This window comes from Falco naumanni, chromosome 4, assembly GCF_017639655.2.
Source record: "Falco naumanni isolate bFalNau1 chromosome 4, bFalNau1.pat, whole genome shotgun sequence".
Taxonomy (NCBI): Eukaryota; Metazoa; Chordata; class Aves; order Falconiformes; family Falconidae; genus Falco; species Falco naumanni.
In genome coordinates, this window is record NC_054057.1 from 40,010,543 (window position 1) to 40,035,741 (window position 25,199).

Here is a 25,199-nt window from a genome sequence, read left to right on the forward strand (position 1 = left end):
AAGCAACATCTCTGGCACCAGCCTCAGCACAGGAGTGCTATGGAACTGGACACCTTACAGATGTATCCCTATCGTTCCCCACCCCCAACAGTCTCCTTGCCTAGAAATTTTTTTATGGCAGCACTGTGCTAAGAAATGCTGTTAATTCCATCCCTGCAGCGCTAGAGCCAAGGGCCAGGGAAAAAGCTATGGCAGATGCGCCTTCATGCATATTGTCTAACGGCAGCATCAGCAGAACACTATCCCCAGGCCTTTAGGAAATTTATATACTGTTCTGCTACACAGATCACATCAAATCCCTCTGATATTTTTAGTAAGCAAAACATAAAATTGCCTTTAGTAAAAATCCACTACTGAGATTCAATCACAAAATACATTGGGGTTGGAGATTGCATCAGTCATTGCTGGTTTGTTCTTTCCATGAACATCAGCCTATTAAAAAAAGAAATTGTTTATCATTTCTAAAATTTGGCATAACTACTAGACTAAAATTGTATTTCATAATGGACTTAAGGTTTCTGCTATTCTGCCATACTGAAAGAGATCATCTCCACTGAAATGCGTTACGGGTCACATGCCTCTGGTAAAAGAAGTAGAAGAGGCAGCTATCTTTACGACCAGTCAGCACAGTCCCTTTCCCAGATCATAGAAACGTTTTTTAACTTATTTTTGAACACTTCTAAAATTATTCTTATAAATAAATAATCAAAACTATATCCCAGAACACAGGCCTAGCATGCTTAAAGGTCTAACATGCTTAATTTCTAAGCCTGAAGGATACTCTTTTTAAGCTTTCCATCTTGAACAGACATAGATTTCCAAGTAGGAAGAATGCGAAGTGGACATATGCTGCTAGCATGAGCAGACACCGAAAAGAGAACACAGTCTGGAAAACAGAACAGTCTGGAAAAGAAGTGCAGAGATAAAGGTCTAACAGCTGATTGCTGAGGATGACCTGCACAGAATGCCCAAAAGCCTTCTAAAAGGAGCCAGCTGTGTAGACTTAGAAACACCTGATCATGTCTTTATTTTTTTTTCTGTCTCAGTACTCATTGTATCTAAAGATGATCCTGAACCATTAAGTTTGATTGGATCACTGTGACTGAACTGTGTTTAACCCATCTTAAAAACAAATTATTCCTATGCCCAACTACTAAGACATGCAGACCTGAAAACTGTCTGCTGCCCAGATCTCGTTAGCTACTGCCTGGAAGCTACAGAAAACACATCTACACCAAAACAAACCCTTGAAAATTCAAGGACAAAAATCAAAGTATGCATATTTTTAATTTTAATGTATTCTAACTTATGCCATACATTGACTAAAAATACCATTTATCACTGCGTACATTCAGAGCTCCCACAGCCATGGGTGGACAGAAGGGACATCTTTATGAGAGTGGGCACACCTGATCCTGAGTGACGTTAAAGGGAAAAGGCAGCTAGAGTTTCCCTGCATCTCCCTCAATAAATCTATCCTGCATTTAAGATAAAACATGATATTTAATGTTTCTTGTTATTTTCCTTCAGTGCTGTTGAAATAAAAAGTGGTTTGTGCGAACATTCATATTTTGCTCAGCTGCCTGCAAAGGTCAGAAAAGAGCTCACAAAAGCAAATAAAATGCTGCCTCCCACAGTGGTGGTTGCAGAAAGTGTCAGAGCCAGTGATAATGCTACCTATCACTTTGACCAAGGGTGTCTCCAGACTTCCCAGGCTGCTCCTGTCCACTAGATCTAGCCTGCAAGCTCTCACATGCAGCTACAAGCCCCTCATCCTCTTGTGATGTATGACATATGGAGTGTACTATACCTTAAGTATACATACATTGGGTAAGTATTATACAAGTAGAAGACTAGTGTACATAGGCATTAGTTCAATACAAACAAAAGAAAACAGAATGAACACAAGCCTGACTTGTCCTTTCCACTCGAATGCCCCTTGGCAACACTTTAAATACTTTCAAAAATTAAAAGGTGAAATAAAGTAATTAAACAACACTGACATTTGAGAACTGAACATTGGCATTCAACGTAAGAAACATGATCCTAGCTGTAAAATGCCAGATCAACGCTTCTTTGTAATGGTTTAAATTCATCCCTAGTGGAGCTTCATTAAAATCAATGGAAATAATTTTTAGCCTGTATACTGTCGAGTTTCACACCTGCGTCCCATTGATACTCTGACTCACCTTTCAGCCTACCCTAGACTGCACTGACCTCAAGGAGAGTCTTCAAACTGTAACACATCACTTTCAGCAATTCCTCCTAAGACTGCAATTTAAACGTTCTTTCCCTTTACAACAAAAGGGTCTTACACTTTGTCATATGTAAGGACAGGAGGAATGAAATTAGTTTTATTTCTTTATTTATATATAAATACCCTTGAATCCTGTTTTATTAAACACTAAGTAAGGGATCAATCCGCTACACTAAATTTAAACTTAGGCTATATGTAAAAATACATCTGTCCTGGCTTGGTTTAGATTTGCTTTACACTACAGGGCTTATAATTTTTATTACTTTTGTGGCATTTGCTGTATCTCGATAGAGACACACATTGGTTTAAGCATGCGTGTGGAAGACATATCATGACTATGATGTCATTAAAGTTATGCCAAAGCAATTAATTGTGAACAAGGTCTTAAAATATATGTAAAAGAAGAAAATACACTGATTCCTATGCCACAAAATATTATCAAAAGCAAACTATTCTTACACCAATCTTAAGCATACATAATCTGTGCATCAGTAGCTCATATAATTCCTATAAACAAGTAAGATCATCTCTGCTTTGAAGATCTCTATCACTCTTGAAGGATTAGTAACGGAAGAGTAGATATAAACAGTAGTTACAAAGGAGCAATAAGACAACAGAGAGCAAAGACTTCTTGTACATAAGTGTGACTCAATCCTTTTGGAACCAGCAGAAACATTCAGTATGATAAACAAATCTACAGCTCCATAGCATATGTTGAAAATATACATTTGTTTGATTAATTTCTATGTACTGAAAGAAAACAACTAGTGAGAGCGAAGCACCTATAAAAGATCAATCCCAGCAACACTTTCGCCCTCTCACCCCTACATTCTTGTACTGGAGAAAGTCTAACATTATCACTTGGAGTCAACAGCACTTCAGAGAACCTCAAAAACTTATTTGTGATGCTTTTATAACAGGGGAAAAGGTTCAAGTCTCAACAAGAAGTCAGATTCGGTACATACAAATAAACCAAACAGATACTTCAGAGCATCCATCGGACCCAAGCAGGTTGGAAGTCTTTCTCTGACTGCTTTTCTGACACACAGACAGGAATGCCTACAGCCTCACCTGGGAGTGTTAGATGGGAAGCCCCAGGGGAAGAGAAGGTTGAACAAGCAATCTGAAAGCCAAACACTGAAGCCTAAGCCCATCCTCAGTTTCACAATTATCTTCAGGGAAAGCAAACAGGAGCACAGATGTTGTAACATCACACATTATTCTAAAAACTTCTTAGATGTAAATGAGAATTTCCACCAATGCATTCAGAGCTTAGACCCCAACTTGAATGTTCACTTGAATATGTCTAGCAGATTTCTGTGTCAGTTCAGTAATTGAAGAGTTTAACAAAGATGTTTCAAACAAAAACATCTGGTTTGAAAAATATCAGGAGATGGACACTCCGCCAGTGGTGTCTTGTTCAAAATGGTTCATCACCGTTAAAATGCATTCTTTATTTCAGTGCTGAACTGAGCTGTCTTAGCTCTTAAACACCTCTGCTTCTTCCGCCCATTTAACAAGGAAGACAGATGACCCATGCTTTCTTCTCATGGAGTTAGTGAGGATCAGCAGCCAAGTCTCCTCTCAGCTCTTCCCTTTGATAGGTTAAATGAAGACTCTGATTATTCGTGTGATCTCAGAATAACTACTCCATTTGCTTCAACTCTTAGCAAAAGGATTGCAGCTGGAATAAAGTAAAAGCAGACTAACTAAATTTTGAATTTTTTACCATTGCTAGAAAGGTGAAGTGATCCAGGGCAAACTGGTATTGCCTCAGCTACCTCTATTAAAATGTTATGGGAAGAGCATTTTACTCTCCAGCACTGTCCCACCTCAACCTTTCACAGAAAAGAGTTGTTTTTTTTTTACAAAAAAGTGAATTTAATCCTGAGATATGTACACAGAATTCCAGCATCATAGCAAAGATCAGCCAGAATCATTATACCAAAATGTAATGGGGAATCTGGCATATGGAGACTTCCACTCCAGAATGTGTCAGGACTGATGATGAAGCCTGGGAAAAATAGAGCAGATGAAATGCTGAACTTCTCCCTTAAACCATATTTCAGGTATTAAGTACAGACAGAATATAGACCTACCCTGCCTGGGCAAACTCTCATTTCCATATTCAAGTGAGAGGAAGAACGGTTAACTCTGTGGGAACAAGGGGAGAGCCTTAGCAATTTCTACCATCACTCCACACAACAAACCTGACCTTAGCAGGACAACTAGTAGAAAGAGGAAATAATATTAACATTCACAGATGAAATCCACAAAACAAACTCATTCAACACAGCACACAAGGCACTCCTAGCCAAACAGACTCTGCTAATGGCTTGTACTTCCACATGATAACTCATGCAGTTTCAACAGCTGAACTCCACCACACACAACCTTCAGGTACAAAGGCAACCAGCCTGGCTGATGCATAAGGGGAACAGCAGAAAAAACAGAATTTTGACAAAAATCCCCAAAATTACTTCAAAATGTTTCCTATATTCATTGTGTAATTATTTCAAATTACTTACGATTTGATTAATTTTTCCTGCATTCCTAATTTAAGAGAGACACCTACTTGAAGACCTACAAGTATTGCTGTTTCACCGATTTCTTTCTTTGAAAGGTGACACATTGTGCTGGAAATACCGTTTCCTTCGCTGCTGTGTAACAAATGTCTGGCACCGATCAGGATCTCGGGGGGCAAACCAACAGTCACTGCTAAGTGTTCATAGTGAAGAAAACCAAGAAACACACAATGCGGCAGACAGGTTTTGGAACAAAGGGAATTACCGTGATGTCAAAGTAGTTTAACATCAAAGACATTTTAATGGCACAGGAAGTATTACAGGCTTAGAGGATCAGCATCCCAATTTATTTTGAAATATATTTCACATTTTTTCCAACCCAGAAACTCCCCTGGGATTCTCAATTACACGGGAATTCAACAGAGCATCCTCTCTTTGAAGGGTCCCTATCAGACCAAAATCTAGTTAATTTAAAAATACAAGTTCAAAAAGGATTCACTGTATCGCTTTTGCCCTGCACTTTGAAACTTCCATTCAAACACAGGTTGCCAAGTACTCAGAAGAGCGAAACCACTTTGAAGTACTATGAAACACGTTAAATTTGGTTCATTTTACAACAAATATAACATTTGCTTAGATTGGCTCTAATTATGGTACACTTACCTACCAAAGCTCCAACAGAACAGATGAAATATTTGCTGACAGAAACATCATTATCACACTGATGGTACTTATAATCAGAGTACAGTCAACATTAGGAAAGCCTACACACACACTGTAGTCATCTGAGAAGCGCCAGTAGGACTTGCATATTTTAAAAACAAATGTAAGATCAAATCTGAATCTTGGGAAGTTTGGCAAGAATTACAGCAGTGTAAAGAAATGAATGCTCGAGATTTAAATCTAAATGAAGGGCTACAGAAAACATCTTTCTGTGTATAATGAAACTGGAGTTATCATCTCTTCCCGTAGACCTTAACTCACATCGAGTACTCTGTCGAATCAGCCAACATAAAAAGTGGTGGGTTTTGGTGGTGGTGGGTTTTTTCATGTTTTAACTTAAAATAAGCCTAAAATTAGAAACACCGAATATTCACAAATTTTCAGAGATGCTTTTCTTAAATAAATCATCTGTCCATGACCTATCTTATTATGTACACTTTTCTATTATTCCTTAACTAATAACTGCTACATCAGTAGTCCTAGAAAACAACTTGTTTTGTTTATTCACTAGGAAGTTTAGTAAAGCTCCTTACTTTCTTACACTACCTTTGCCTTAGTTCCAAAAGTAGAAACAGGTAATTTTTTTAAAAATTGCAAGGTATCAACTAGTTGTTCCAGTGCGCAGAGCTGGTATCCAAAGAGCACCGAGATGTTCAGGCTTCTAACAAGCCCCAAGAACCTGTATTTGCAGGTGTAAGCTGTGCTGTGTTGTGACACGGAGCGCAGTGACAGTTTATACTGAAATATGAAAAGTTTGGCATTTAAATCAAGTATATTTAGGAAAGAAATATCTTTTGTGAAATAAGTGATTCTTATGTTTGCACATGCCTGTTATAACTACCTAAGTAAACTCCTATTTTGATTAATATTAACTTGAACAAACAACTGCACCAACTACTTTGCTTAATGTAATATTCATTCACAAATTCTAGAGTAATTTCAAAAGCCTAATTTTAAAATGTCTTCCTGTGATGGAAGTATTGAGACTTTTGGCAGGACTCCTTGAACTTCCTATTTAAAGTCAATCCTTTATCCACAGAAGATAATTTAGGTGTTCAAACCTAAAAAATTATGAAAGAATTACTCATCCATTCTGACATACATATTTAATTTACAAAATGTCTCACCCTCCTTACAAAGGAACATGGCTACTTACCCCATCAAGTTTTTTTTTCTTTTTTAAAGAGCCCGAGTTTTCCACACTCAAGTACGTGCCTAACTTCACAGTTTTGATAGTGTCTCTCTTTACCTGAGGAATTATTTGATAAACCACAACAGCATTCAATAGTATAGTTAAAAGCCACTGATGTCGACGCTCAGTTTTGGAAGAAGCAGCTGGTAATTCAAAATGCATCCTTAGAAGTCACTGCTCTTCCCCATATGCACAAACAATGAGTGAACTCCATGTACGTATGTGCACATGTGTGTTGGTGGCAGGGTAACTAACACAGTCAACATTAGAATCTGGGTTTTAAAAATCACGCCGTTTATTTTCACATCAAAAACTCAAATCTACAGATCAGCTAGTTACATTGTCTGGGTGGCTATTAACATTTAGCCACAACTTTGTGAATATTCTGCACTATATACTACTCTTACACTCCTGACATCACTAAGAAAATCTTTTGTGTGGCACATATGGGTCCACCCAGATGACCATACAATGAACTTAAAACACCATCGATCTTACTAATCGCATCTGCCACTTTATGTGGTTCTTGTTTCTACTTGGCTTTCTTTCCAAACACTGTTCCAATTGTTAAATGGTCAGAATACAGAAAGTGACAGATTTAGTGCTTCCTTGGTAATTTATATAACTGACTGCAACTCTGTTGTTGCAGTGAATCATGATTTATTTGTCTCACAATGCAGCACATAACCTTTTAAATGCTAGCGAAAAAAATGCCAGTGCCTTCTTTAAAGTTTATATATGACTGCCCACCACCATGCCTCACGAACGGGGTTTTGAGAGACAAATGATAAAAATAAGCTGCAAATTCCACCCACCTACTCTTGGCCATTTCCTGCATTCATCACTCACACACACTGTATTTACAGACAAGCACCCTCACCCAGAGCACCAGTGCACTCTTCTAGTCCCCTTGTTTCCTCCTCAGCAGGAATATTTTTCTTAAATTAGCAATAGATATTCTCTGCTAAACACAGAGAGAGATAATACTGATCTCCCCCAGGTCCCTTACCAGTGTGTGCCATGCTCAATCACATCAGGTGAAATGAAAAGCAGACTGAAGGGGTTTATTCACTGGTATGTCTCTCCATTCCAAAACTGTGATCCCAATGCCTGTCTGTGGCCTTTTCTCATACCCTGCTCTCCGTGCCTCCTCCTGCACTCGGTTCCACTACCTTTAACACCCAGTATAACCCCCCTGCTTCTCCTCATTCAAATACAGTTTCATTCTGTTGTTTTATATGGTGCCCATCTCCCGAACATCTATGACTCTATGATATCTAATGACTCACTGCTGTCCACCAGTGTCCAAAACTAAACCAGTCAAAAGCCTTCAGCACCTTTAATTACAAAAGTGATAATGAGAAAGATTATTTACTTCAAGTGGAACAGCACTACCTCCAATTAATGAAAATAGGACCTGCTTATTGAAAAGTTATTTATCCAACATGCACAGCACAAACGTATTTTGATAATTTTCCTTAAATTATAATTAAATTTAAAAAATTTAGGAACGAGAATTCAGCAGATAAAACTGGTTTTCCTTCAGATGGTAAGTATGGAATTAGCAGCCCACGCATTAGGGTGTGACACTTGCACACCACCTTTCATTGGCAGATTTTAACACTGTCTGCAAAGATGTGCTTCTCTAAATTGCCCTAGTTTGCAGAAGTGAACACAGGTCTGCAGAGATGAAGTGACTTTTCCAGTCATTCAACAGATTCATGCTTGCCTGTGGCCTGCTCCTACCTGATCTCAAACTAGCCCTCCAAAGCCCAGCCTGGTGCTCCATTTGCCAAAATCCCTTCCCTAAATATTTTGTCCAGATATTTAATGAACAAGCCAGGACATTGCTTTGCACAGTAAATACACATGCAAGTTCCACAAGTTACAAAATCTAGACTTCAGTGTAACATCCTTTGGAAATATAACCCAAACTCTAGGTTATTTAAAATTCTTGAGATAGTTCTAGCACTATGCATGGCACAGATTGCAATAGAAATTACACCAACTGATCACAAATGAGGATCCTGGGTAAGATCATAAAACGAAGCACCGGTAAATTAACACATGAAAAGTATAATTTATAGAATAGCATTTGAGTAATAGAGAACAGAAGTGACAACTTAAACTATGTCAACGCACCTCATCCTGATCAGGTGGGGAAAAATTACAAGTCCTTTTTCTACCAGATTATGACATTGGTCTATAATGCAACAAACATTAACTAAAAGGAGAAATGCTTCCCTTGACCACCCAGACTTTGCAGGTTTGGACAATGATGGTAAAACCATTTAAAGTGAATTTGCTGTTATGCTTCTAAGGCAGCAGCACATTTAGAACATTTAATTAGCCACAGAAGGCACTTCCACTTTCTGGACAAAAACAAAGCTATAATTTAAGATGACAGAAAAGTACATGTACAGATACTACATATTCTGAAATATTATTACTGTTGAGAAGAGACTTTATAAACATGACTACAACAAAAAGCTAAAGGAAGTATACCTGTGTCAAGGAATAAACATCTGAAATTAAGGAAACGAGAGCAACTTTCATCTGCCAGTGGGGAAGGGGGGGGGGGGGGGGGAGGGGGGGGCACAGGGAAAGACTATTCATCATCATACAGTTCACTAGATTGATAAAGGCAAAAAAAAAAAAAACCAACATGGTGGGTAAGCAAACAGAGTCAAAACAAACATCTTCTCCCACTTCACAGAAAAAAAGCAGACACTTTCCTTGGCTGTATAAAGCAAAAGGCATACATTGCAGACTGTCACATTTATGCACACAGCTACCACATTCTCTAATGGGTTGAAGCAAGTTCTTATGACAACAAATAATTTTGCTTTGTCATGCTAACTTCAGTCATATCCTTCTGAGTTTTGGGAACTCTTATGTGGAAGGTATTAGTAGAAATAAAGAAGCCTTATCTATCAATACACAATAAGAAGAAACGAGGAATAAACAATAAACCCTGTGTAACAGGTGTTTCAACAACAAATATTCAATGCAGCTATATTATTCCCAACACAAATATTTTTTAAAGATTGCCATAAAAGATCTGAAACCAAGTTTTTGCTTCAGGCAAACAGGGACAACTATTGAAGCTAACGTCCCATCACAAAATGGAATACTGCAATGCAAATTGAGCAAAATCAATACTTAAGTTTCAAAGAAAAACTATAGGTTGAAAGAAGCCACTTGTATTTACATGACCAATACCACAAATTCAAAGTACATCAATCAGCTCCACTGCTTTAAGTGAAAAAGCTGTCAACTCACTATGAAAAGTAGGCTATTGAAACAGAAAACGGAAAAATTTTACTCTAGTTGAGCAAACTTCCACTTCTACAGGAACAGTCACAAAAAAGCTACTTATGCTGCTGTCATTTTTGCTTAATATAATTTTGGCTGATCCAAAGAGTGTTCTCAATCCGCAGTCAGAGACAAGAATAGCTTTGCAGACCAAATATTTATGATATGTTATATAAAGCAAGATGCCACATACAAATCGGCAGTCAGGTGTGCTAATACAGAAGGAAAACATAACATGTAAAAAACAAACAAAAAAATACACATCTTCTGGCTTCTCCTGCATATCCGCTAGGAGTGAAAATGTGAGTGTTTCTAAGCAGAAAGTAAATATTAGCAGCAATGATGACTGAAGCATAATCATTGCCTGGAGTTTAACAATTTGCTTCGTTTCAGAGAAACACAGTGCATCATTACCGTTATTATTCAAATAAATAAATGACCATCCATAGTCTTACCTAGTTCTGGGGGCAGCACAGTAAGACGATTTCCCTGGATATGAAGTTCCTTAAGCTGAGTGAGCTCGCCGATTTCTTTAGGCAGTGATATCAGGTCATTGTCTCTAAGACTCAGCTAAGAGTGAATATAAAGTTGTCAGAATAATTTTCAGTTACCATAAAGCAGCCTAAAACAGAGCACTACTCCCTCTGCCCCCACCTTTCTCATAAATGCCCAATTCTTCCAATTTATTTACAAGTGTCTGCTAGTAAACAAGAAACAGTTCCAGGTCTAGTGGTCTATTCCTGCAAACATACCCTACTACTCCTGAAATTGACTGGATTCTATTCCTACAAGTGTTGCAAAAGCAAATTGATTTTCCAGGAATTTAGATAAATTACTTACTATCTGCAACTTTGTGAGCTTCCCAATATCTGGCGGCAGGATTTCAAAATCGTTGTCACTTAGATAGAGTGCACGCAGGGTGGCTGCAAATTAAATAGCAGTATATAAACAGGGTGGCATATAACCCAACCATTTGAGGTCTAATCAATAAAAAGGAGTCAGGTTTGATTAATAACCCCGACTTGGTGAAAAGCCTTTGACATACCCAGGGCTCACAATAATAACAAGCGGGTCAAACTTAGATTTACTGGCTTATTGTATCTTTGGCGAGTTCAGGAAAACATCTATATTCAAAAGGACTGGCACAATTAACAATTTCTACAATAGTAGACTCTGGCAGGTTCTGGCATATAGTCTCAGTGCTCAGCTGGCAGAATACAGTCATTACTCTTTACCCCCAATTCTTATTATTACATCAATTTGCATCCTAAATGAACATTTTTTTAAAAAGTCATCTGAGTTTTTTGATAAATACACATCTCTGTTAAGCTCTATAGAAAGCACAGCCTAACACTGGAAAAGAGACCTTAGAAGAGAGAAATACAGAAGACTCAAACTGTATAATTTGTAATTTTCATGCTTAGTCTCTATGAAATTCACAGGAAAAGAGATGACTCAGCACAACCATGCAGCCTGCTATTACTGAACAAGCATACCTGACAGTTGCAGGGTGGGGGTGGGGAGTGGAATTTAAAATGGAGACTCACAGAGAACTGTTGGGTGCAGCTGGAAGGAAGGTGGTCAGGTCAGCAAAACCTCTCCTCCCCACCAGAGATCCCATTTGTCATGTGTAGTTTACTCCTCCTCCTCTTTTCATTTCATTAAATGTGACCGTTTTTAATAACGCTGACTTAAAAATTTCCCTCTGCCAGGCTACAATCACAAAATCTCTCAGACAGCAACACTCCTTCCTCTCTTCTTGCCTGTCACTTTTGCTGCTAAATGCACTGATCCTGAAGCCACCTCAGCATGGCATACTAAAAGACCAGTAAGGTAGCAGAATCACTGAAATCTAGAAAGTGCCAGAATTCAAGTTGCTCAGGCAACCGTAATGCAGCCCTTCTGCATGTATGCATTACAACACCTTTATTTTAACTCTCCGAGTGTGTATTTTTAATACGTGCAAAGGTCAGCTTAGCTCTACCATTCTTGTGCCGAGCTTTGCAATCCTAGCATATTTTTAAACACACTGGACACTTCAGCATCCATATTCTGATAGTTAAATAGTTAAAACTATTTCTGTAACAAACCGTCACGAACACAATCTTTCCAGAGTCAACACACAACAGCTGCCTTCCAAAACAGTTTACTTTCCCCTCAGGCTTGCAGGCTTCCATGAAGTTTTAACAAAGTGTGGGACCCAAGGAAATACCACTCAAAAGAAAACTAATGTACTATTACTAACCAAGTCTTCTCATGTCCAATGGTGTCAGGTGACTGTATATCAGTGATAAATACTGCTGGGCTAGGTACAAATATTCAAGAGATATTCAAATAAAAACATAAATATCAGGAAAATTCTGTTGGAGTTTGGTCTCCATCAAATATATTTCAACTGCAGAAAAAAAAAGCACCACATCATGAAGATTTGTTGAGGTTTTTAGAAAAGTTTCTTACTCAGATAGAAGAAGTTTCCTGGTAGAGAATTTTCATTTAAGTTGTTGTAAGTCAAGTCAAGAACCTCTAGAGCTGGTAAAGAGCCAAATCCCCTTGGCAAGGTGTTTAACCTGTTCATGCTGTAGGTGAAGAGGAAAAAACAGAACATGACATCAGTATTCACTTCATCTAGTAGGAGTAACACAGGCAACAAGAGTTTCATTGCTAAAAAAATGCTGTCTACACCAAGCTTCTCTTTTGTTTTGAAAAGGGGTTGATGCTATACGATACTGAGCAAGCCTTTTGCAACGCAGACCTTTTTCTATCTCTTGCTCCCATAAACATGCCCAAAACTTACGCACTCATAAGGGATCCTCTCTGTTATGTCAATCAACAGCCAGACAGGGAACACGAAGCAGTAGGGAGAGGTGTCACAGTGCTATACTCAGCTTAAACAGTGCACCACAGAGAAAGCTAGTCCTTGGCAGATGAACTATCCTCTAGCTAAACCACAAAGTACCTTTTACACATAATCTTGACCATCTCCCATTCTGCTGTACCACATATTTCTTCCCCATGGTACCAAAACCAAAGATGAATACCTCAGCTGCATGGTAGTATGTTTAACGATAATTGCTGCTCAAAGCCCTTCTTAGGAACAGCAAATTTGTGTCACTAGATAACTATTGATGCACATGGAGCATGAAGTAAATAAAAAGTTAGTCCTCTGACGGATGAGGCTTCCTCTAAATTTAGCTCTTTCAGCCAGTCTTGGAGGGTTTAGGATAGCAGTTCCCATGGGCAACAGCTGGAAGAACATGGGGAAAGCTCACAGAAGAAGGAGGTTTCTCCGATAACCTGGAACAGACAAGCTACAGAAAACAGTAACTTTTCTGTGACCTCAAAGGGCTTGACCAAGGTGATCCAGATAAATCACTAGAGCTGCTGCAGTGAGGAAGAAAGGCAAGAAGATTATATTCATAGAAACTTACTGTTTGTGTATGAACTGGAGCTCTGGCTCCTTATCACATGAACAGAAGAGAACTACCAGCTTATTCACACTGTCCCTATCGCATGTACACCAAACATATAGCTTGCATGTATAGATCTTGTTTGGGTTGTCATCTGGGTTTGAAAGTCAAACAGAGAAGATGGGCATCTTCAGGAAGAGCATGTACAGGTAGCTATTTTGAAGAACTGGATTTTATTCTTGTGTGATGACTGGAAACAATCATGACCTTTCACGTTATCCCTAAATGTATTTCGGATTTGACTCCTCTTCTGATGCTAAAGTGATAAAGAGCAATAGCCACAAATGAACTCAAGAGGAGAGGTAATGTGAATGTATGAAGCACGATGTAACACTAAAAACTATGAAAATTCAGGTCGAAGTATGGACAAAGTTAGGTGCCCAAAAGTACAAAGACTTTTGGCTCTTATCTCTGGGACCTTCCCTCCCCTATGCAACGTTTGTCAGACACTGTCCTATACTATGAAATACATCTGTAGGCCAGTTAATAAGCCCATCTTCTAAAAGCTCTTTGAACACCGAATTAAATACAAGAGCAGCTGCACCTCCAGCTAGGCATGATGACTACACATCCACGTGAGCAAAGGCAGAAGAACACACAACATCTTTCACAGACAGATACTAACCTCACCTTTCCTCTCCCACTTTTGCATAAGCCAGCCCCTAAACTAGAACCTGGATATCAGCTCTCTGTAACTAAATTCTAAATGAAGTCATCTTCCTCCTCATCCCCCTGCCAGGGACATGCACATAGTATTACTGTTGTAGTTGTAGCTGTTAAAATACAGAAAAGCATTCTCCACTATCGCTACTGCAGACTTGTCACTGTGTTTCAAATAGGAAAGCAGCTCTTTTTTCACTAGTAGAAAGGAGACCCCGATGGCCTTCCCTTTTGTAAGCAAGGAACACTGAGAAAGAGCATTCTCCCTGTTGACAACAGGCAGAATGGTATCTATTCTTTGGCACTGAAGAAGAACCAGCTGAAAGTCTCTGCCCAGCACTATTCAGCCCTACAGAAGCTCAAACACTGTGCTTGTGCCACAGAAACTGTACCACATCTGCCTTCCAAATTTTATTTTTATTTTTTTAAAAGTTTTCAGCACTACAACACACCTTCCCTCTTTTCACCCCACCACTTGACCCTTCTGCACCAAAATCCTCTCAAAAATAATCCATGCTCTTATTCAATCTTCCCCTCTGCCCCAGAGGGCTGTTTTGATGCATGCACAACGCACTGCAGATGACAAGAGGGTTTCTGGGCTGCCCCTCGGCAAACTACTAGGGCACAACAGTTTCCTCTTCACTGACTCCAAAGACCTCTGAAGCAGAACCCGTTTTGCAGAGCTAAGGCAGGGCTGTAAATCCTGAGCCTGGAAGATAATGGCTAAGGAGAGGATTAAGAAGGAAGAGCATTTAATCTGCAAGACCTTGGACCACAAGACAAAGGTGGCAACTGTGGTTCCAGACCTAAATGTCTGTTGGTCTTAAGCCCAACTGGACTTTTGCACTCTATTTTCCGTTAATGAATACCAGTATTTGAACTACACTAACATTTGTCACTGCTTTAATCCATGGGGAGCGCCCAACTCCTTCCTCCCTCCATACACTGCAACACTTTTATATGCCATCCCAAAAACACGGATTCAACCCCCAAGATATACAGAATCCTGATCATGAATTAATATCTGCTCTGATAAGCAACTCTAGGTTCAAACAGATACTAAGGCATGCTAGACATCTAGAGTGACCAAATAAAGACCAGAGAAGACAGATCATCATGGAAACATTTATTGGCATTCCAACAGTTCAAGATGCAAGTCAATTATCAGCACTTTACAAAAGTATCTAAAGCAGCATACACAGAGCCTAGCCAAAATAATTTGGTATTTAAAAACAGTAAAGAATATCCTCAGGTGTTCAGAAGTAGGAGTTTATAAAATACAAGCATTCTTTCTATGAGAAGCCTATAAAGCTAAAGCTTACCTCTGCCAGTGCTTTTACACTTTAATATGACCAGTTAGTTCTCAGAAGGTTCTGTGCTTCACATTTATTTTCTTAGTAATTCAAGAAAGTCTTCTGCAGCTGTAGTTATTATAAAGTATCACCAACTCTACTGGAATATAGTATCTGAACACTTAACAGGAATGCCTTTGGCTCAAATTCAGTCAGTACGAGCTGTTTACATTAAATGTGCACCACATTTAAAGATTTGCTGCCTCTTTTTCAGGTCTAATAGAAATTGAAGCTTCTTTAATCCCGAATTTGGGACTTTGAAATTAAAATCCTAAATTAACATGGAAAAATTAGTATTCAGTTTCTTCTGCTTTGTAAAAAAAAAAAAAAAAGAAAAAGAAAAAGAAGAACTGAAAATAGAGCCTGGAGAATTAAACACAGTTTCTAGGGAAGTAAGATTCAATAATTGTTAAATTTGACTTCAATGTTAGATCAATGTGAGTTGCTGTTGCACTTCAATGGTTATCAGTATATCAGAGTAAGTGCTTGATCACTTTTAAGTATCCGATTACCCAGGACAATAGCTAAACACTCCGAAGCTGTAATTGCCAAATTATCCTCACAAACACTCTCAAAAAGAAACTCTAGTAGCAAAAAGTAAGAAGTTCCAGGTTCAGTTGCAAGAACATTTGACAGTATTTCTATTACAGCAAATTTTTGCATTAAGATACGCACCCAAGATTCAGGTGTTTGAGCTTCTGAAGGCTGCTAATCTGTGTAGGCAGTTCCTCAATCTGGTTGTTGAAGAAGTTAAGGACTTCTATGTTTCTGAGGTCTGCGATGTTTGCTGGCACAGCTGTGGGAAAGTTTTCACAGTGAGAGACTGCATTTAGAGCAAGCTACCTAGACCACAGACACCCTAATAACACCTGTCTTTTGCTCTGTTTGTGCAGTGGCTGACAGTAAAAACAACATCTAATAGTTAATGCAATTAAAGCAAGGTCTATACCAAAAAAGCCTCCTATCTAGAATCTGTTCTCATTGCTGAGGGCAGTCACTTTGTACTCTTCAGAAAATTACTACCAGTATTGTAAGGTATTTTGATGAACAAAGACCATGTAGAGCGAGACAAGGACAACACATGCTCTCATAGATTAGCAGAGAGAAGCAAGCCGTCCTCTGAGTTCACATAGAACAGACGGGTCTCAAAAGAGCAGAGTCCAAGACTCAGATCATTTCATTATGAGCTGGAAAAGTGAATGATACAAGTAGTTACACCAAGACAACAGTTTTAATGGAAGACTTCAACAGAAAACATGAAATAAAAATTCATTTTTAGCAATGACCCATTCTGCTTACTGCTTAAATAATCTAGTATCCAAGTCCTTATCCATTCAATAGACAACAAATTTTATAAAAAAACTTAAGTTCAGCCCTAAAAGATGAACTGTTTAGCCAAACCCATTTTCAGTTACATCCCACGAGTGGATAATTAACTGATCAATACACATACATGGCTACATTGAATTACCAACACATCAGTATCTGGTTATTACCTAGAAAGATGAAAAAATCAGGCAGAAACAATAGAAGTACGCCTGTGCAAATGAGGTTAAAAAGCTAATCAGATTTGCATCTTTTCCCCCTTAAACTCAGTGAGATTCAAGCACACAGCTGAGGTTGACATAAAAGGAGGTTGGCAAATCACCTGCACTGAAGCTTGCACCTGTGTTCAATATTCACCTTGGTTCAGTCTCAACTTTGACTGTATCAGGAACTCATAGAGCGCGCATCTAAATTATTAGAAGTTTTTATGAGGCTATGATTTTCTTTTATTTGTTGGCATAAGGCAATCTCAGTCTTAAAATGGAGTCAGTAATATTTACAAAGCAGAACATTATAGTATGTCACATTTACTGGATAAGTCTAATTACACTGTGAACAATAACAGGAACTCTAACAAACACTCTAATTACACTACATAAATATTACTGTTGAGGGTCATATTCATTGCAGGAGATTTTTAGCAGACTTCTTTTTACTAAGTCATTAAGGCAAATCTGAACATTTAAAAGCCCTCCCTTTGCAGTATTTTCCAACTGGTCCCTGCGTATCTGTCACTCAATGATAGCAAGGATTATGTGCCTTCAGAAAGTAAAGGGTAATGTACTACTACTGTTGTTTTAAATTATTCCCTGACAGAAGTTAACTGAGGATTTTAATTGACATAATTCAGCTGTTTCCTGCCTCAATATTTCACCAGAGCAGTAATTACCAGTATTAAAATGTTTTCCATTCAGAAACTAGACTTTATAATTTGACTTTGATGAGATGCAATGGACTGGCAATCCGTGTTTCTACTTTCCTTAAACAGATAGTATGCTTATGCAAGACTAGGAGTCAGAAGTACTAGTAAATACAGGGTTTAGTTTAGTCGAAACCTAAACAATGCAGAGAACAAATTCTCAATTCAACAGTTCTCCCGAAGTTACATTGTTGATGCAATTAATAAATATTTGGAATGAAGGTTTTTGCCTTTTTGACAGTGTAAGAGATTACATTCCTAGAAAAAACAATGCAACTTAACATTGCAAGTTATGCTAAATGTAATGCACAGCTCTACTGTGGGAACACTGAAACAAGAGCCTGACATTCAGGAGGCCAGACTCACCAAACTTGCTTGCAAGTCAGCTTGGCTGCCTGCATGTCAGCTCTGTATTTCAGTTATTCAGGCTGAACACCATCACAAGATGATAAAGAAACTCAGCTATTATCTAAGACAATGAAATTTCTCAAAGCCAACTAAAAAAGGTACATCTTACACCAAGGACAATACTATCACTACAAAGCCCACAAAACTTTCTTGATCTTGCAGTGAGGCCAGACTACAGACTCTCCCAGACTAGAGACAGTTTTTCAGTGCTGCCTGCCCTCATGCGAGGAAAGCCAGCAATACCCAACCTTCGTTTCAGTTGAATCAGTGTTGGTTAATGGGCACCTTACATTTAGTCAGTCCTATTCAGAAGGGATTTATTTACCCAACAACCTCTTGCATTATGGAGTAGCAGCAAAGCTGTTCTACATCTGTGAACAGACCACGAGATGGAGACCAGTACCCTTCAGGCAGCCTGACTGAGCCCGAACAGTAAGTGACATCAAAGCAAAAAGCTCAACCCAGTTACTGAGCTACCTTGAACTAGCAATGCCAATTTAGTGGATGTGTCCTTTCAAATACCTGTCCAAACCAGCTTGTTTCCCCACTTAAGAATAAATGAACTCTTAAGCTTCTACCTCGCTTCTGACTTAAGCTAGGAGACTGTGGAGACAGGAAGAATCGTTTCAAGGAAGAAGGTGAACAGTCTTTTTAGTCATTAAAAAAAAAACAACAACCAAACACCCAACCAAACCACCCATGAAACAATCCAAAAATCCCCATGAAACTACCCAGAAAAAGATGATACCCAGACATCAAGCAGACTGCATCCAGAGATCTGCTCATGAAGATTACACCTGTACTGAATATGCCAGCATCAGAGAAAACCCTATTTTCAACGTGTTACTTACACAGTTCAAGAGTCTCAAATTCTACCTGCTCATCCCACTTGCAAACACAGGGCAAAAACTCTACTTCCATTGGCTTGTTTATCACAGTTTTTTAATTTGGGTTGCTTTTGTCAGGGCACAGCTATGAGTAAGTGTCCCTAGCGAACAATAGGAGCTGTGTCCTTGCACACTGTCTGCAAAGTTTCTGATATATCTGTATAATTCCCACATACTGTACTTCACATTGTGAATCACACTTAGGATACTTTATATTATTATTTTCTTCAAGCTATACTGAAAGCTGCATGGGTAAGCAGGCCAAGATGAGAAAAAGGCTAAAAATTTAGTAAAGGATTTGGATGAAACATTTTGTGTCTCACCCTGCTAAATCAAAATAAAAAGCCCCATTCCACAACCGTATTTTTTTGTTTGGATGGAGGGGCTAGAGCTATTTAATGAAAAGGAAAACCCAAAGAGTAGGTCAAGACCAGGCTTGCAGTAGGGGAAAGAGGCCTTTTTCCTGTTAACAGCTTATTTTCCGGTTCAACAATTCAGATTCATTTGTAATATGAATTAATGCTCTCTGGGATTCTAAGAAAAACAGAAGACTGAAATTAACTCCTGTACTGGACTGGCAGATAAACTGTGCAGTTTCAGTACCTTCAGATCTAAAGATCAGTAGTGGTCAAGCAAAGTTGACTAGGCATATAATGTTCTCTGGTTTGAACTTTACATGACTAAGTGCATCCCGACTACCATCCTACTGTTATGTTGCAAAATTCTTCCCAGATACATAGCAGACTGCCAAATACCAAGAAATTTGTGTTCTGGCAATACCGAATTCCACTCGAGTCACCTTCTCATGATGAGCTGTGAGAGTGAACTGTCAGCATCCTGGTTCCATTCACCCACATATTTACAGTACGATCCACAGTGTCTTAACAACTCTTTTAAGACCATCTGCTGCCCAGTGTCATTAACAACTAAACTCCCCCTCAGCAAATGCTAGTAAAATTTGGCAGCCCGATGCCTTTGCATTCTCCTGTGAAGCTTCAGTCACATCATGAAGCCCCATTCATATTAAGTCTCACTTCACAAGACCAGGAACAGATTCCTTCCCCTTATTCAATACTGGAAATTGCAGGCAGGGATTCACTATGAAAGCTGTAGAATTCACCTTGATTTCAAGAGCTTGGGTGAAAATTAAAGAGAGGGTATACAGGCTGCACACCAAGGAATAACAAGACTTCGTTCTTGCTCATGGAAATAAGGACTGGCAACTTGTTATACTGCAAAGCATTTAAAAACAAATAGGCTCTTTTGCCCTGAAGTTAGTGGCAATGCTTTAGGCACTAAAATAGTTTCTCATCAGAGCAGCATTTCACTCAAGGCAACTTACTACATTTTATTTCTATATTAGCAGCCATTGTTCAAAAGTTCTGATACTATTTCCAAAACATAAGAAGGATTAAATGCTGCTGTTCAATGCCTATGTAACTCCACACCTAACCATCCTGGATCTGGACTAAGGTCCTCTCTCCACATCAAGAGCCAGAAGCGAACCCTAGACACCTACCTTTACTAGAGGTCTGATGTTGCCCTGTGTTGGAGAACAGATACTGGGTTAGGTGTTCTTTTTATTTGACAGATCTATCACGCAGAGCAAAATGCTAAGAACATTTAAATCCGTTAAAGCAGCCTGGGGTTAAGTGTCTCAGATGTCACCCCTTCCCATAAAGCAGGAAGGCAAACGGCTCTCGTACTACTACATAGAACTGACATCTAGATCCAGCTCCTTTTGTGTACCCCACCTCTGACAAAGGAAGAACACAGAAAATGGAAGAGAAGAAAAGGAGGCACATTTTTTCCCCTCCAGTTCCACTCTGCCACTCTTTAGTCATTTGCCTAGGTTTCAATAAAACTCTTCTTGTGGTGGCAGGTCCCTTCATACAGCTGAAAATGCACAGGCTTCAGAAAGTATTTCTGCAAATGATCTCCAGGATTTATTTCTCTTAAAGCTTCTGCGAAGCACTGGAAAACAACAGGAATTATCACAAAAAGTTTCAAAAGTAAACAAACTTAAGTGTTTGCAAGATTAAGTCCCGATATGATTTTCATCTAAAAGATGAAATCTAGTCTGGTTTTTTGTATTTAGTAGGGACCAACATGAAATCAAACATTTCTGAAGACACTCTTAATAAGAGACCCCTATCAAAATTTCCTTTACAATTTAAAAACAATTAAAAATATGAAACATTTTAGACAGGAAAGCTCAGATTAAAAACATGGTAAGAGTCAATAAACTACCAAACTGGACAAATGAAGTTATTTAGTAAAATTGTAAATCTCTGTGAGGGGAACACATAGTATGTAAACAGAGTTAAACATTTCAGTTTGTTTATACCTTAATGCTGAACATTCAAAATAAACATTATCCCATTGCTGCTTGGAAAACTGTATCTGTCATACCTACCTATTCATAAAACTGTCCATGAGTAAGCTTACGAGCTCCTCAATAAATAGGATTCAAAGGCTACAGAAAACCTGCCATTGAATGCAATGGGTTTTGAATCAGGCATCAAGTTAAATGAGAATGTTCATTATTTAAAATATGATTAGTTTCTTTAGCATCCACATCTTCAGAAACTTTAAGCTGCAGAATTCCTGGGTTTTTTTCAGAATGTTTCTTTAGTTAATGAAGTAATTTTGCAGAAGCTAGGAACATGACGTTCAGTAGTACTCCAAACCTTTACAGGTTCTAAGGGAATATTTTTCCAGAAGAGCTATTAAAATAGCACTACTTGTCACAGAAGAGATTTATAAGACTATGCCAGTTTCTCATTAAGCTGTTCCACTTAAAAGCTGGTCAAGAGTTACACAGAGCAGAGAACTCAGCACAGACATTTGAGAGTCCTATCAGTTCAGTGTAGATCCCAGTAAGGTTTTTCTTGCCAAGAATGAAAAACTGGTTTCTTAAGCCTAAGGTAAAACCTGTGGGCTGTACAATATAATCAACCCACTTCTGCAGACTGTTGCTAAATCCAGTTAGTATCAACAGGAACTTTTCATGAGTAAGGATCCCTTAGAGTAAAGGTCATAAAGACATGAAATGTTACTCACAATTCTTGGGGGAGGAAGAATTTAGAATACTAAATATATAATGCATTCTGTGCATCCAATATAAGTGTACTCTTAGAGCTGGAGTCACGTTTAGATTAATTTGACAAGGGTTCTGTTATACTAAGAGAGAAGCAATCAGCTTCACCGAAATGCAAGAGGAATTAGCAGAGGGAGAACACAACAGTTTTCATTTTAAATATTCATAGGCATGCTGATATCATACTTGGCAGTTAACTGGAGAGAATCCTGATCCCAAGCGAAGCATACAGTACTTAATTTCCACATTATGAAGTTCAAATTTCCCCTTTTGCCCTCCTTACACCCTCTTCCAAAGATGGATACTAACCTTCCTCACACTGAACACATTAAAAACAGACTTGCCTCCTTAATCTTCAGCCCTTTCCAGAAACCAGTAGTGTCCTTTTTTGCAATTATCCACAGAAGCACTGCAGTTATGAAAACGATCTTATGAACATGTTTAAATTATACTATAGCTCACTGATGTGTTCCTGTGCTAACAAAGCCATTTATCAATAAACAGTCTTAATTTACAAGTCGGAGTCTAAGGAGAAGTGCTGTGAACACAAGAAAGGCTGAGACAAGACTGGGAATCAAGTGACATCTAGTGAAGACAAAGGACAAATCTGTTCTCAGAGAAGAAAGCTTAAGATGCACAGTCTGGAGAGAAACACTAGAAACCAGGGGCTGAGGGTAGGAAGGGATTACTAGGTTGACAACACATCACTTACCAGTAAAGAACTGAAACCATACCAAAATAGCTCACAAAAAATCTTGTGTTTGTTAGCTTTCTTGCAGCAGTAAGGAACAGTACTGCTCAGGTGAAGACAAATATAAAAATGTGGTTATAACCATGCACCTTCATTTCTATAAATAATTTTGAAGAAAACAGAGTATTAGCCAAACTTTTTTGAATTAGTGTGACATGCAAGTACTATAGTAGATCACAGCATCTTTAGCTTCAATTATTGTTCTGCGAGGAGTGCACAGTTCTGCCGGGATGCTTTGCTACTTCGGGGTTTTTTTTTCCTCCTGACATCAAAGCATGTAGTACACCATGCAAAAAGCTGAAGAACACAGGCTACATCCCCTTGGTACAGGTCAGATCATCTGTATGTGTTGATATTTCAACAGCAGGGAACGGTTAAGAAAAATAACTTCCGCAGGACTGAAGAACTTCAGCTGATAGTGTTAAATTGAGATTTATTATTAGGCTTCCACCAAATCCAATTACAAACGGTCTCACTAAACCTGTGAGTCTCATTCAGATGTTCAGGTTGTTTGAGCATGGTCTTTTCAGAGTTTCACACTACTGCAACAGTAGCCAGTTTTAGGTAAATCAAACCAGCTGAAGTTCAGCATGTCTATCTTTCCCTCTCTCAATATTCTCTTTCTATCAGTCTATTCAGCGTGTTTTCTGCAGTTTACAAGAGGGACTACCCAAATATGCCCTTTGAACAGGTATTATAGGTTACCCCTCACAGGACAAGGTCACCACCCTATTATGCAGGAATACCAATGTACTTGTGTGCTTAGCAGTGCTTGCTTACAAAATCCTGCTTTCCCTGTACCTAACAAGTAGTCTGTAATTTCCATTCATTTTATTGGACAATATTCGTAGTTTATGCTTTTTATACTACTGAGAGGTTTTTAAGAACTCCCATAGGACTATTTTTCACTGCCACTTTAGATCAACGGACTCTTCCCCACCCCCCCACCCCCAGACTGCCATGCTGACACTGTTTATCAGACACCAGCCTGTCCTTTAAGCACAAACACAGGAACAGGCTGTAGTAATAAAGCTCCCTGCTCAAAAGCAAAGTCAGCACGTGTGTTTACACATGATGTTCTTGTTCCAGCCCTCAGAGCCGAGAACGAACTAAACTCCCTCCCTAGTTTGGCTCCCTATACCCAGTACTTAAAGCCACTTCTTCCAGTCTGTATGGTACAGTCTGCCCCGTGCCTCTATGTTAGCCGATTCCAGGTTTCAGCTGACTATACATTTCATTTCCAGCTACAGCAGATATTCCTCCTAGACAAGAGAAACCACATTAGCACAAATTGCCCATCCTCAGATAGAGATCAGGGAATTATTTCATCCTAAGGGTTCTTTTGCTCTACAGTATTTTTGAAACAGAGCACTAACGGAAAGAGTAAGAGGCCAGATAGGTGAGTGGTCTGAAGGGAAATACTGTCGTTATCCACTTCAAGCCAACACACCGGATCGCTAGAACAAAAAGAACATATAGAAAATAGAGTACGTAACCAAGTATACAAAACTAAATCCAGTTCCCCTCAACCTAGACCAAATCCGCTTTCTCACATCTTTCTCACATCATTAGCAACAAAAAAATTTCCACTTGGCTTGTTAGTAAATTCTTTAAAATGATACAAAAATAAACTTTTTCAATGAAGCGAATGCACTTGTGCAACATTCACTAGCTTTGAAAATGCCAGCTTCAAAATAGTCTGTATCTGGCAAGAGGTTTTCCAATAATTTTTCACTATAACCTGTACGTACACATCAAGAAAAATAATTTATATGGGGCTTCCACAACAAAAACTGCAGCTATTTTAAGCCACTGGGAGATAAGTAAAGACACAAAAAGTTTACAGTAGAACATGTCAAAACATTAAGACTTACAAAAAGGAGTTAATATGTTTGCAGATGCCTTTTAATAAAAGAAGAACAACAGCTTCTGAAGAGCTATATTAGAGACAAGTGATTTGTGTCTAGTGCTCTGTTTAGTATGTATACTTACTTATGATGCAAAACTGACTTTGTTGCCATACGGCACAGACTTTGACAATTTAATTTATGCATAAATTGGGGTAGTTTCAGCATGCAGTCTTTATACCAGTACAGAACAAAACTCTCTCAAATTTTTCTGCTTCATTCTCCCAAAGCTTCTTAAAACTAAAGTTTATATTTAAAGCTAAAATACTCTACCATCTGTACTTTCTCAGAACCAAAGGTTTAGGTTTTTTCCCCAGGGAGAAAAGAATAAAGCTAACAAGGCATTTAATCTAAACATTTGTGTAGAACTCAGATGTCACAAATTTAGTAAGGCGTATGTATAGGGATCT

At 38.6% G+C, this 25,199-nt stretch overlaps 1 protein-coding gene across 2 annotated transcripts in view; it reads right to left on the reverse strand.

Moving 5' to 3' along the window:
• RSU1 (Ras suppressor protein 1) overlaps positions 1 to 25,199 on the reverse strand; it is a 109,876-nt gene that overhangs the window by 66,315 nt on the left and 18,362 nt on the right. For both annotated transcript variants that reach the window (XM_040590741.1, XM_040590743.1), the window contains exons 4-7: positions 16,167 to 16,287; positions 12,470 to 12,588; positions 10,853 to 10,935; positions 10,468 to 10,582 (exon numbers count right to left, since the gene is read on the reverse strand). In XM_040590741.1, the coding sequence (XP_040446675.1) occupies positions 10,468 to 10,582; positions 10,853 to 10,935; positions 12,470 to 12,588; positions 16,167 to 16,287 (438 nt within the window). The remainder of the gene's footprint in view (positions 1 to 10,467; positions 10,583 to 10,852; positions 10,936 to 12,469; positions 12,589 to 16,166; positions 16,288 to 25,199) is intronic.